Here is a 12,371-nt window from a genome sequence, read left to right as displayed (position 1 = left end):
CCTCATTCACAGATTCAATCAACATTGGATAGAAAATATTTAAAAAATTAATAATACAATAAAAATAATACAAATTTAAAAAATGACAGTGTAATAACCCCTTACATAGCATTTACACTGTATTAGGTATTAGGTAATCTAGAGACAATTTAAAGTATACAAGAAGATGCATGTAGGTTATACACAAATACTACACCATTTTATATAAAGGAGGTGAGCATCCCTGGACTTTGGTACCCTCAGGGGTCCTGGAATCAATCCCCCATGCATACAAGGGAAGACTGTATAGAAATGACTGTGTGTGTGTCAGAAAGTGAAACAACTCTTCCAGTATGTTGTCAAGTAGCCTATATTCTGGGCAGTAAAAGCCTCAGCATCCTGAGTACAAACATTTGAACATCACCCAGAAATAGTGAAGTTTCCCTTAAGTTAGCCTGACAGGATAACAGCACTCCTTCTTGAAGCAACCTGACCACATTTGCTTATAAAGGTGACTCTAAAAAGAAGTGCTGTGGTATGCATCAGTCCTTTGGCCATGTCATATCCTTACAGCAGGAGTCACACAAACTCAAATGCCTATAGGGCTGAACAGGTAGCACAAATGTGTCAAGCTACCAGGACAACTGTTAGTAGGCAGGCAGTAACACACTAGAGTAAAACTCTGCTAAAGAAAGCAGGTACTTCTCAGCTCCAGCAAGTAGTTACCATTTGCAAATGTGTTGTCAGACTTTTTCTATTTTTCAGGAGCAGCTAGAAATTCAGATTTTTGTTTTTCTTTTTTAAGAGATAGGGTCTTGCTTTGCTGCCCAGTCTGGAGTGTGGTGGCACAATCATGGCTCACTGCAGGCTCAAACTCCTTTGCTCAAGTGATCCTTCTGCTCAGCCTACTGAGTAGCTAAGACTACAGGCACATGATGCCACACCTGGCTAATTTTTTTAATTTTTTGTAGGGATGGCGTCTCACTATGTTGTCACAGCAGGTCTGGAACTCCTGGCCTGAAAAGATCCTCCTGCCCAGGCCTCCCAAAATGCTGGGATTACAGGAGTGAGCCACCATGCCCGGCTGTAGAAATTCAGATTTTTATGTGGAACTTCAAGATGCTAAAATGTTGGGAACTAATTCAGTGTTAAAAATCACTACCGGCTGGGTGAGATGGTTCAGGCCCAGCTACTTGGGAGGTTGAAGCAGGAGGACCGCTTGAGGCCAAGAGTTTAAGACCAGCCTGGGCAACATAGCGAGACCCTATCTCTACCAAAAAAAAAAATCACTATATAGGCTAAATAAAACTATCTGTAGACCTAATCTATCCCATGGACCCCAGTCTATGATCTTTGACTTGAAGGGTTTAGTTAACCACACAGCTCACAATGGAATGTTTTGTTCCATTAGCACTTATGAGAGAAAATACAAAAACAGTTTTTCTTTAGTTTCTTTTTAAAGCGTGTATTCCTTTGGAAGCTATCATGAGGACCACGAAACCTACTTTTGGATGAATTATTTGTCTTCTAAATTCTTATCTTCTAAATCAGTAATATGTTTTGTATAACTGCTTATCCTCAAAGGCAAAATCTTTTTAGGATAAAGGCAAAAACCAAACATAAAGCTTCCTGGTATAAATACACTTAAATACTATAAATATACCACATAGTGACTTTAACATCAGTCTTCAAGATATCTAAAAGAATATGATATTGATAATATCAACAGTAAGTAGTGAAAACACTGATTTTCCTTTTCAAGGTTTCCCAAAGTATGTTCTGTGGAATGCAGGTCCATTAGGTTGGTCTGCCAGATAAGCAGTATTAGATTTTCTTCTCCTTCTTGGATTTTCATGGCACCCATCAGTGTATTTAATTAAAGTCTCCAAGAAATTCTACAGAAATCTATTTAATATTGTTTAACCCAGCATTTGCAAAATTATTTCCAAAGAACCTATTTTTTTATATGACATTTATTCATTTTTCTTTTCTCTGAGGCAGAGTCTCACTCTGTTGCCCAGGCTAGAGTGCTGTGGCGTCAGCCTAGCTCATAGCAATCTCAAACTCCTGGGCTCATGCAATACTCCTGCCTCAGCCTCCCAAGTAGCTGGGACTACAGGCATGCGCCACCAGGCCCGGCTAATTTTTTATATATATTTTTAGTTGTCCATATAATTTCTTTCTATTTTTTTAGTAGAGACAGGGTCTCACTCTTGCTCAGGCTGGTCTCGAACTCCTGAGCTCAAATGATCCACCCGCCTCAGCCTCCCAGAGTGCTAGGATTATAGGCGTGAGCCACCGCGCCCGGCCTGTATGACATTTATTAATATCCACACTTTGGATAATACTGCCCTATTATATCTTACTCTTAGGATGTATAAAAATTTGGCATAATAGCTGGACACCGTGGCTCATGCCTATAATCCCAGTGACTAGGCAGGAGGCTCGCTTGAGGCCGGGAGTTCAAGATCAGCCTGGGCAATGTAGCAAAGACCCCATCTCTAAAAAAACTAAGAAAAATAGCCAGATGTAGTGGAATACACCTGTAGTCCCAGCTACAGGTGTAGCTCCCAGGCGGGTGAGGTGGGAGGATTGCTTGAACCCAGGAGTTTGAGGCTGTAGTGGACTATAATTGCACCACTGCACTCCAGCCTGGGCAACAGAGAAAGACTCCATCTCTAAAAAAAAAAATATAAACAAATAAAAACAAAACTTTGGCATAAGATAATGACTAATTGAATAAAATGTTTCAGAAACTTCACTCCAGCCCATCTTTTCCTCACTTATTTCCTGCTATTGCTGCTTTCATAGAAATTAACTTTAAATGGGTAAGAGTACAGTAAATTCAAATATTAAATAGCTATTCAAAGAACTGAAAGTTTTCTAACTAAACTTCATAAAAGATATGTTATCAGACCAGTTTGACTATTTTGCCATTAATAAAGGATAAAATAATTATAGTTCTATATAAAAATTAGAGTTTCATCCTATTTAAAACTAAAGGTCATTAATAAAGATAAGATTAGGCCGAGCGCTAGGAAAAAAATTTAAGAAATGCAATATGGGTCACTTCTTTAGACAGAAAGCTATATGGCTGGGCGCAGTGCCTTGTGCCTGTAATCCCAGCACTTTGGGAAGCCCAGGTGGGAGGATCACTTGAGGCCAGACTTAGGGCCAGCCTGAGCAACATAGGGAGACTCTGTCTCTAAAAAAAAAAGCCAGGCACAGTGGTGTGCCCCTATAGCCCCAGCTACTCAGGAAGCTGAGGTGGGAAGATTGCTTAAGCCCAGGAGTTTCAGGTTATAGTGAACTATGGTGACACCACCGCACACTAGCCCAGGCAACAGAATAAGACCTTGTCAAAAAAAAAAAAAAAAAAGGCTGTATGATAACATCATTTCCTAAAAAGAAAATTTCACTGAAAATTTATAAAAACCTCTCAATTATAATTAAACATAAAAGGCATTTTTGTTGTGTCTTTAATTATAGGACAAGGGAAAACACAGTTTTAATGGCAATTTTTTAACATAAACCTCAGGGCTTCAAATTTCTAAACATGACCAAGTCTACCCCTCTAGAATTCTCTCAGTTTAGACCACAATTTAACTTAGATTTTTTTTTTTTTTTAAGACAGAGTCTCGCTCTGTTGCCTGGGCTAGAGTGCTGTGGCATCAGCCTATCTCACAGCAACCTCAAACTCCTGGGCTCAGGCAATCCTACTGCTTTAGCCTCCTGAGTAGCTGGGACTACAGGCACGCGCCACCATGCCTGGCTAGTTTTTTCTATATAGATTTTTAGTTGTCTGGCTAATTTCTTTCTATTTTTAGTAGAGACGGGGGTCTCGTTCTTCCTCAGGCTGGTCTCGAACTCCTGACTTGAAGAGATCCTGCCGCCTCGGCCTCTCAGAGTGCTAGGATTACAAGGCGTGAGCCATCGCGCCCGGCCCCAACTTAGATATTCATCTACCTATAAATAATATTGTCTTGAGCTCATTTTGAACATCTCACCCTATATTTCATCCCTGTCTGGTCACTTAGGTTACGACACCATCACATAAACATCCATCTGCATAGTGCCTTTGTTTTCATATGTTCATCTCAAAGCAGCTCCAAAAAGTAAGCAAACTGTTCAGTGTCAACAGTGCAATCAGGTGGCCAGCTCAGGAAACTACCTGACCAGATTCCCTCTCAGTCATTTGTTCTCTTTCCCATAAAGAACTTGCTTCAGAGCTCAGCTCTTCTCTCCTCTCCCACCCCATCCCCCTCTTCTGGTTTCGTTTTTCCTCTTTTTAATACCCTTCAAACTCTAGCTCTTTAGGAAAAAGTCTCCATTTTTCTCACCCTAATCCTACAATCCTTTTAGTCTACATGAATCAGAAAAACAATACTGCAGAACCATCAGGACTGCTCTCCCCAACAAGCAGCAGCATCCCAGCTCATCGCAATAACCAGGATGAGTCAGCTAAACCTTGGTCCGCTGACATACAGCTGCAACAGCGCAGTTGCGGTGGTAATGAACTCAGACCCACCCTAGCTGTCAGCAATTCTATTTTAAGCATCCCAGAATTACTGGAGTGCCCCCAGCAGTATCAGAAATAAACTAGTTTGTGGTTTGTGAGGCATCTTTATCTCTTCAATGGTATAGGAGTTGGTTTATTACTAACCATCAAAACTAACAGCCACACAATAATTGTGGTTTAGACTCTTCAAAGCACATTCATATTTGGTATCTCATTTTGATGTAATTTTAACCACACAGTTCCTTAACAAACAGGTCAGCCAATTTCTAGTTTAGATGCTATCTATTATTCTCAAGTGCTGCTCTGCACCCAATGGTGAGGAAAAGGAGATGCCCTTCCTGTATCTTCTGAGGGAACTGGAGAGAAAGGAACCTAACACCTGATCAGAGTCTTTAGCCTCAATAAGAATTCTGTATCCTGGGTATCTCTGGGGATTCCAGTCAGAACTCCATTAGGCCTCAAGGGAAAAGCTGTAACTCTCACACACAGACTATTCCTCCAATTCCTTAGATATAAGTAGGCCCCAGAGAACTTCATCAAAATAGCCAGGTTTTTTCTTAGACAGAGAACCAAAAGTTACCCTGGGAAATTCTTTCATGCTCTCCCAGGATGTTCCAAGTCCATCATCAGGTTTAGGAAACAATCCAGCCACAAAAAGGAAATCCCTGTCACCTTCACCTAGCTACAGAGCCTACCTGATGCAAAGAAACCATAGGCTTTCATAGCCCCTTTGGGACCTTCAGTTAGTGATGAACGATTCAAACATAGCACTCAGTATACAGTTTTATAAGGGCACTCAGTGGAGAAATAAAGCATGCATAAACTGCACTGTGAAAATGGTTATGTATATCCTTGTACTGTGATTGATTTAATAAAGCCATTATCAATTAAATGTTATAGTCAGATGACTCAAGTCAACACCTTCTCTCAAAAAGCTTTTCTGACTGCCTCCAGAACACATGACCACTCTGGCCTTTGAGCACTTCCCCTCACTGCAACTACTCCCTATAATACTTCTATCGGAGCACCTGTGGCTCCTTAGTTCACTTACTGGTCACATGTCTATTTCCCTCCATTGGACTCTAGGATCCTCTAAGGCTGAGACAATATATCTGTGTGGATCCCAACTGCCCAGCATAGTGCCTAACCCTTACCCTTGTGTAGGTTTGGTGAGTAAACAAAGGTGTTCCTGAGGGGCAGGCACTGGTGCCACAAGAAGATGTCCAGCAGCTACCTTTCTACAGCTCAGATCACTCTCCTCATTCCACTGAGAGCCACCTTCTAGGGGCATGGAAATACAGTATGTTTGGTCATCAGTGGGTGACCAAGGGCTTGGATTTAATCAGCACAAATTTCTGATACCACCAGGTGACCCACTTAGGGATGGGAATTACCTAATGTTCATCATTATTGCTGATGCTTCCATATCACTTAGAAAACATAAGCATGATAGCTGATTCCCTTTTGAAAAAAAAAAGAAACTACGACCACTCATGAGTACTTACATTAGTTCACCACTGTGCTAGGCATTTGTTTTTCTTTTGGCCACACTGGCTTCAGAATGAGCTAGGCATTTTACACAGCCACACTTAAATGTCACCACACCATATGCTCTAAAAATTATCTCCACTTTAGATATAAGGAAGCTAAGGATCAGAACAATGAAGTCACCTCAGCATTGAATTCCAGGTTTATCTGACCCAAAGTCTAATACAGCCTTTTCTCTACAATCATGTTGTGTGCCTGCAAAGCAACCTGTTCTCTTGGCTGGTGGCCACTAATCATAGCTTCCAGATAGGCTCCTGGACAAGTCAAAATTAATTTTTACTAATGAGTGATTAATCCCTCTCTTCTCCCCAAACTCATTCTGCCCATTTTCAATACATTAAGAAATGACCAACAGATACTTCTTAGATCTACTAACAAAACTAGCAATTAGAAAAGCTCAAGAAAAATGATTTAGCAATGAAGCTAGCACTATAGTCAGCTATTTTAACTTCCAGGTTCACAGCATCAGGCAATCTTGCACTCCAGCCAGAAAATTTTGTCCAATGGCTACATAAATGTGTATTTTCAGTTCCATGGTACTAGGACAAGGATGTTGTTACTGGCATGCTGATTACTAAAACTCTTAAGGGGAATGCACACATAAAATTTCAGGTTACCTAAGTTTTTCCTGGTAAGAAGCCTATTCTTTGAGTGAGCTTCACAGAATACTAATTCCACAGGAATCTGCACAAATATCATCCACAAAGCAGGTATGTAAAATGCTGGATTAAACAATTTTACACAAACTTACATATTGTAAGATTTCTCAGAACCTAATATATCAATGTTTCCCACATTTTTGGCTATGGAACCTATAATTAAAGGAGAAAATGGATATAAAATGAACAAAGGAAGTGCTCAAAAAAAGGACACTTACTATTGTTATGAACAAACCTTTTTTCTATGGTCCCTCAAAAGACTAGTCTTTGGACAAGAGTTCTTCAGAACACACTTTGGAAAACACTGAATATGATCCTTTAAGGGACAGCATTGGCTATTTTGTCTACAGCTACCGTTTAGTATATTGGAAATGCAACATCTTTTAGACCTCCCTGGAAAAGGAATATAGCTCCCAAAGACTTAAGCACTAAAAAACTCTGCAAATTCAGAGACTCAGGGCAAAAAATAGGATTTATTATGAATAGGAGAGCCTTCTCTCATTTTAGAAAAGGAACTCCTTCTTTGGAGAAATTCCTATGATGAACGGTGCCCAAAACCACAAATTTAGACCAAGAATTCAAGAAACAAATAAATCAAGATGATCAGAAATGCTAAAGATTTCCTAGGTGGGATATGACACACATACTGAGATAGCCGTGAATTCTAAGATGGACACACAAAATCAGATTTGATTGGGCCAAGATAAAATTAGAGTTATGTTTTAGGAAGTAGTAGGTGGATAATGAAATAACCTTAGTAAAAATACCACAAAGGACTGAGGAAATCAATCAAGGTGTCCTATAACTTAGCTGCTACTTGTTTTTCCCAATTTAATACCTCTCCATTCCATTTTCATACATTTGTGCTCCGTCTAACCAACCTAACTGTTCTCCATTTATGTCACACAATTTCCCATTTCTGTGTTCATGTTTCTGCCTTTCCCTGAAATGTCTATTCTCCATACCTTCAAGCCCTCTCTTGGCCAACTCTGCCTTCTCCTCATCCTTCAAGGCCTACTTCAAAATGATACTTCATCCAGAAAGTTCCTTTCATCATTCTAGGTACATATGAACTCTCCAAATTACATAATCTAAATCATACTTTCATTGTTTTATTTTTCTTAATTTCACAAATATTTGAGAACCTTTTATGTGCCAGGCTCTGTAGACACTCTGAGTATTTATATACTTGTTTTATCTACCCATTATACTATTAACTTTTTGAACACAGGATTTTATGTCAATTCATAGTAAATGTATAGTAACCAGTACTGTGCCTTGACCACAGTAGGAACTCAAACATGGCTTGAAGGAAGGCACACCATTTTTAAAAGATGGCTCTATGGGGCTGGAGATAGCTATAATAATAGGTATGATTCCCTACAGATGGTGTAGTGATCAGGGAAGCATTCATGAAAAAGATGGCATTTGAAAGGGGTCTTGAAATAAGGGGAGGAATTAGAAATTGAGATGGGAACAGAAATAATTCAGTTTGATTAGACCATGGGGTTCAGAAGGAAAGCAGAAAAAGGTATGGTTGGAAAAAATTTGAAGCCAGACTGGGAAGGTCTTAAGTCATGGGCAAAGGATCTGGGAATACATTTGTAACTAAAGAGGAGTGATTAAAAGTGCTAAAGATCCCATTGATATATGAATGGGAGTAGGAGAGACTAGAATGATAGACATATTGGACAGAATTAAATCAGCCTTTATTTCCAAGTTCCTTATTTCCACCATTCTTTTCATTTTTTGTTTTCAAGTTTTAAGTGGATGACCATGTTACCTGAGCGATAACATAAAGAACAGACCCTACATAAGCATACTTTAGTTTGGTAATACAGTGCTTAAATATACAGCAAAATCAATCTCTCATATTTCAGGATATATAGAAGTTGGAATTGTGCTATAAACTGTGAGGAGGAGGAAGCAGAAAACTTCTGATACTTCCTTTCAAGGTGTTTGCTATATCTCACATCTCTGGTTAATGTGTTCTAGAACTATAAACATCTCCTTCCTCATCTTTTCAAGGTTACTCTTTTTGAGCCTCCATCTCTGCTAGATGTTCTAGGCCTCCTGTTCTATCAGCTTGCTGTTTGAACCTTCAGGTTCAGTCTATTTATACATTCAAAAAGTAGAGTCACCTTGATGAGAGGGACCACAGTCTACAATGTCTGCCTATCTTACTGGAAGCCTGCAGATGGACACAGCTGTCTTCTGATGTGCCTGGGACACCAGAGCTATGGACTCCTCTCACTGGAGGAGGGAAAAAAAAATCACAGATCTAGCAGCTCTGCAGTAGCTCCTGCTCTTGCCAATTTGTCTCCCCACTCTTTGGGACTGAGGTGTCAATTAATCATGCCATAAATACAGTTCCTTCTGCTATCTTTCAGGACCAGACCTACACATAGAATAGTCTGAGTAGAGTCATTTAAAGAAAGGTAATCACTGACTAAAAATATCTCCCTAATATAATGTGAAATCCACTAATTTGGAATTCATTTGAGTTAAAAAACAAACATGATCCTGGACAAGACAGGTGAAAGGGGGCCTTGCCATCAGGCTCTGCATTAGAAAAACAATCTGATTAACCTGATACACCCAAAGGGAATGGGAGTTTGAGGGAAAGGGATGAGAAAGAAGGACAAAGGTAGAAAATGTGCAAGGTCATTTTGGAACATGGTGTAATTTCCAAGGAGGGTCAGAGAGAACTAAACAACAGAATGAGGGCATTGGGAATCCTGAGAGGTAGGGAATAAAGGCTAGTCGAGCCAAGAGGTAGAGTAAGGAAGAGCCATGGCTCAAAAAACTTTTGGTCAATGAGCTCCAAAGGTTGACTTTGCCTTGAGCTACTGCCAAGATTCTCATTTACTTCCAAGGTTCAACCCAGCTCTCACTTTTTTTTCTTGTGGGAGCATCCACAATGAGGTGGAATATGAACCTGGGTAGGGAAGTATGATCAAATGAGGCTGGGAGTGGTGGATGTGGGGCTAAAACCAAGAAAGAAAAGGTTTCAAAAATGGAGCCGAAAGGGCTAGAACCCAAAATGGGATCCAGTTCATTAAAATTATAGGTGTTTGGGGACTTTAATGTTTTCCATTCTAAGTTCTACTCAAACCGTTTATGCTGGAAATTCTGAGTGTGCCTGGGTCAAAAAAACGTGTGATTGGCAGCCACTGTTCAGAATTCACCATGCTCCAATAAAACTGCTGCACTCGAGCTCAGAAAATGAAAACTGCAATACGGCAGAAATTCGCGGAAACACAAACAATGAAAGTTAGTTTCCCCATTAACATTTCCAAAACTGATAATTACACTAATTATTTTCAAAAGTCCTTCAAACCAAGGGTAATACATGTGTTTAGAGTGAAAACACTCAACAGTGATGGTGTTGCCTCCACACCACCTCCATCTGCAACTCCTGCTGCTCGCTTCCCTCTCAAGAGACATCCTGTCAAGCTGAGGGCTTGCCTGATAAGATATTATCCTCCTTCCCTCAGAGCCAATGACATGACCCTTCGAAGGTACATAAGCCCTGTGTGCTCATCTCCTGCTTCCTCACCTCAATTCAATAGCTTCCTAACCTACTATGGACATAACTACTTCAATGTGTACTTCTATCCCTATGCCTTTTTACATATAAAAATACATTTCTCTATAGTATGTGACCAAGGCTCCCTGGAGGTTGGCCATTTACCTCTCAGACATCTGATCCTGCCAAATTGGGTACAGATTTTCTAACCTCACACTATTCCAAAGGGACTTAGAGAAGTTATTTCAGCTTTCTTATTATTTACTCAGATGAAACACTGTACTCTGTACACTCCCACTGTAGTTAGTCCCCACGCTTCCCACATCATACACAGTCTCTCTACAGTGTTTAAATAAAGCTCAAAGTTAACAAAGGCCCCTACTCTTTCCTCCCCTACTGCTTCCTCCTGTTTTCTCCACTTGCATAGCTACCCTATCCAACATTGTCACGGTTATCAAAATTTGGCAATGGTCCCCAAATTTGAAAATTATAGTGGCACTTTTCACATTGGCTATAATCCTTGCTTATTTATGTCATTTAATTATTCTGCTATGACTCAATATACCCATTCTTTAGTATTAATAGTTCCCTCTTCTGCTTTAAATGCTGCAGTTTCCCCCTTATGGGTGGCCAAGTCCCAACATCACTCTTTCACAACCAACTGTAAACCCTGTTCAAGATGTCATCATCCTTCTCAACAGATGTTACCAGGTAGCTGAGCTCTAACCTTGCTCTCCTGAATTCCACAGCACTATGTAGGACTGATAACATCAGCCAGTTACATTTGTACAAGTACCTGACTCTACCAAACGCTTTCACATTCAATTTTTTCTTACCTGAGCCTCTCAACAACCCAGAGAAGAATGATTTCTCTTCCATTTTCCAGTTGAGGAAACCACAATTCAGAAAGGATTTGGTGACTTAGTCAAAGCCAAGCAGATATTTAAATGCTGGAGTCAAGCCTCAAAATGGGAACTTCTATATCCAACCCCAATTCTTTTCCCATGCACATTTCTGAGAATAAACCTGGTTGCCAAGAAAGCCTCACACTTCTGGTCCAAGTCTTACAGGGGCTGCTGCAGACCCTGTGGTATGTAGCTTCGGTTTTTTGCCCACTCCACATCACTGTTTTTACTCTGTTTCCCATGCTATGTCCAAGTCTTGACACACAAACTCACCCCACCCCCACTCTTGCCAACTTTCCCCGGATCCCTGCTTCAGCCACATTAACCAACTTCTTTCCTTCTGCTCGGAATATGGTCTTGCCGCCTTCTCCACTGATACCTACTCTGCTCAGAGAAAGGAAGCAGTATTCCTCCCTTACCCAAGGACTTACTCACTCGCATCCTGGCTCAGAAGCCACAAACTCTGACTTAGGGTTTCAGCTCCACGTTCTGTCTTCCCCCTCTCCTAATCTATTAAAACTATCCATTTTAGAGTGTAAGCTTCTGGCCCAGAAGGCTCTATTCAGCTAGCTACGGGTACCACCCAGCACAATGCCTTGCATTCAAAGGCACATAAACATCAACAATTATGATCTTTTTTTAAAATAAATTACTCCTGTCCTTGACCTGAAATAATGACAGAAACCAGCTGCCAAAACCACTAAGAGCATTATTTACCTCAATTCAGAGTTTCCGAATAGGAATTAGCTTAAAAGAGAGCTGTAAAGTGGAAAACAAGAGCACATTTGTTTATACACGGTCCCAAAGGTATAAAATGAAATGCTGAATAATTTGTTATTAGCTTCCCCTCACCAGCAACAGTGCAACTCGACTGCATAGCTAGATCAAGCCAGGCAAGAGGACCCTAGTTACTAGCATTTCCATTATTAGGAGGAGGAGATCAGCTATACCAATTGCACATGTGCTCTGGAAAAGCAACAACTGGCTGCATATTACTTACCGGTTTATCCTTGATGGTGGGGCTTGACACACACAGGTACAGTTTCCCATCTTCTTCTAGGCAGGCGTCTATCAAAGCTTGTACTGAGCTCTCCTCCTGGAACAGCAGAAAGGCATAACCTTGGGAAGAACAAAAACAAAAGGGTGGGGGAGGAATTAATAAATTAAAGTACTAATTTAAAAATTATGTTTCATTTTGGCAGATTTTTTACTTAAATCTAAGAAGTTCAAGT

At 40.3% G+C, this 12,371-nt stretch overlaps 1 protein-coding gene across 1 annotated transcript in view; it reads right to left on the bottom strand.

Moving 5' to 3' along the window:
• The window catches only part of CPEB3 (cytoplasmic polyadenylation element binding protein 3), a 185,768-nt gene that overhangs the window by 41,074 nt on the left and 132,323 nt on the right, over positions 1 to 12,371 (bottom strand). Inside the window, exon 7 of the mRNA XM_045567810.1 lies at positions 12,140 to 12,258. Coding sequence (XP_045423766.1) covers positions 12,140 to 12,258 — 119 coding nt within the window. The remainder of the gene's footprint in view (positions 1 to 12,139; positions 12,259 to 12,371) is intronic.

This window comes from Lemur catta, chromosome 14 (genome assembly GCF_020740605.2).
Source record: "Lemur catta isolate mLemCat1 chromosome 14, mLemCat1.pri, whole genome shotgun sequence".
Classification (NCBI taxonomy): Eukaryota; Metazoa; Chordata; class Mammalia; order Primates; family Lemuridae; genus Lemur; species Lemur catta.
Note: the sequence above shows the minus strand (reverse complement) of the source record. Positions and strands in the feature narration are given on the sequence as shown.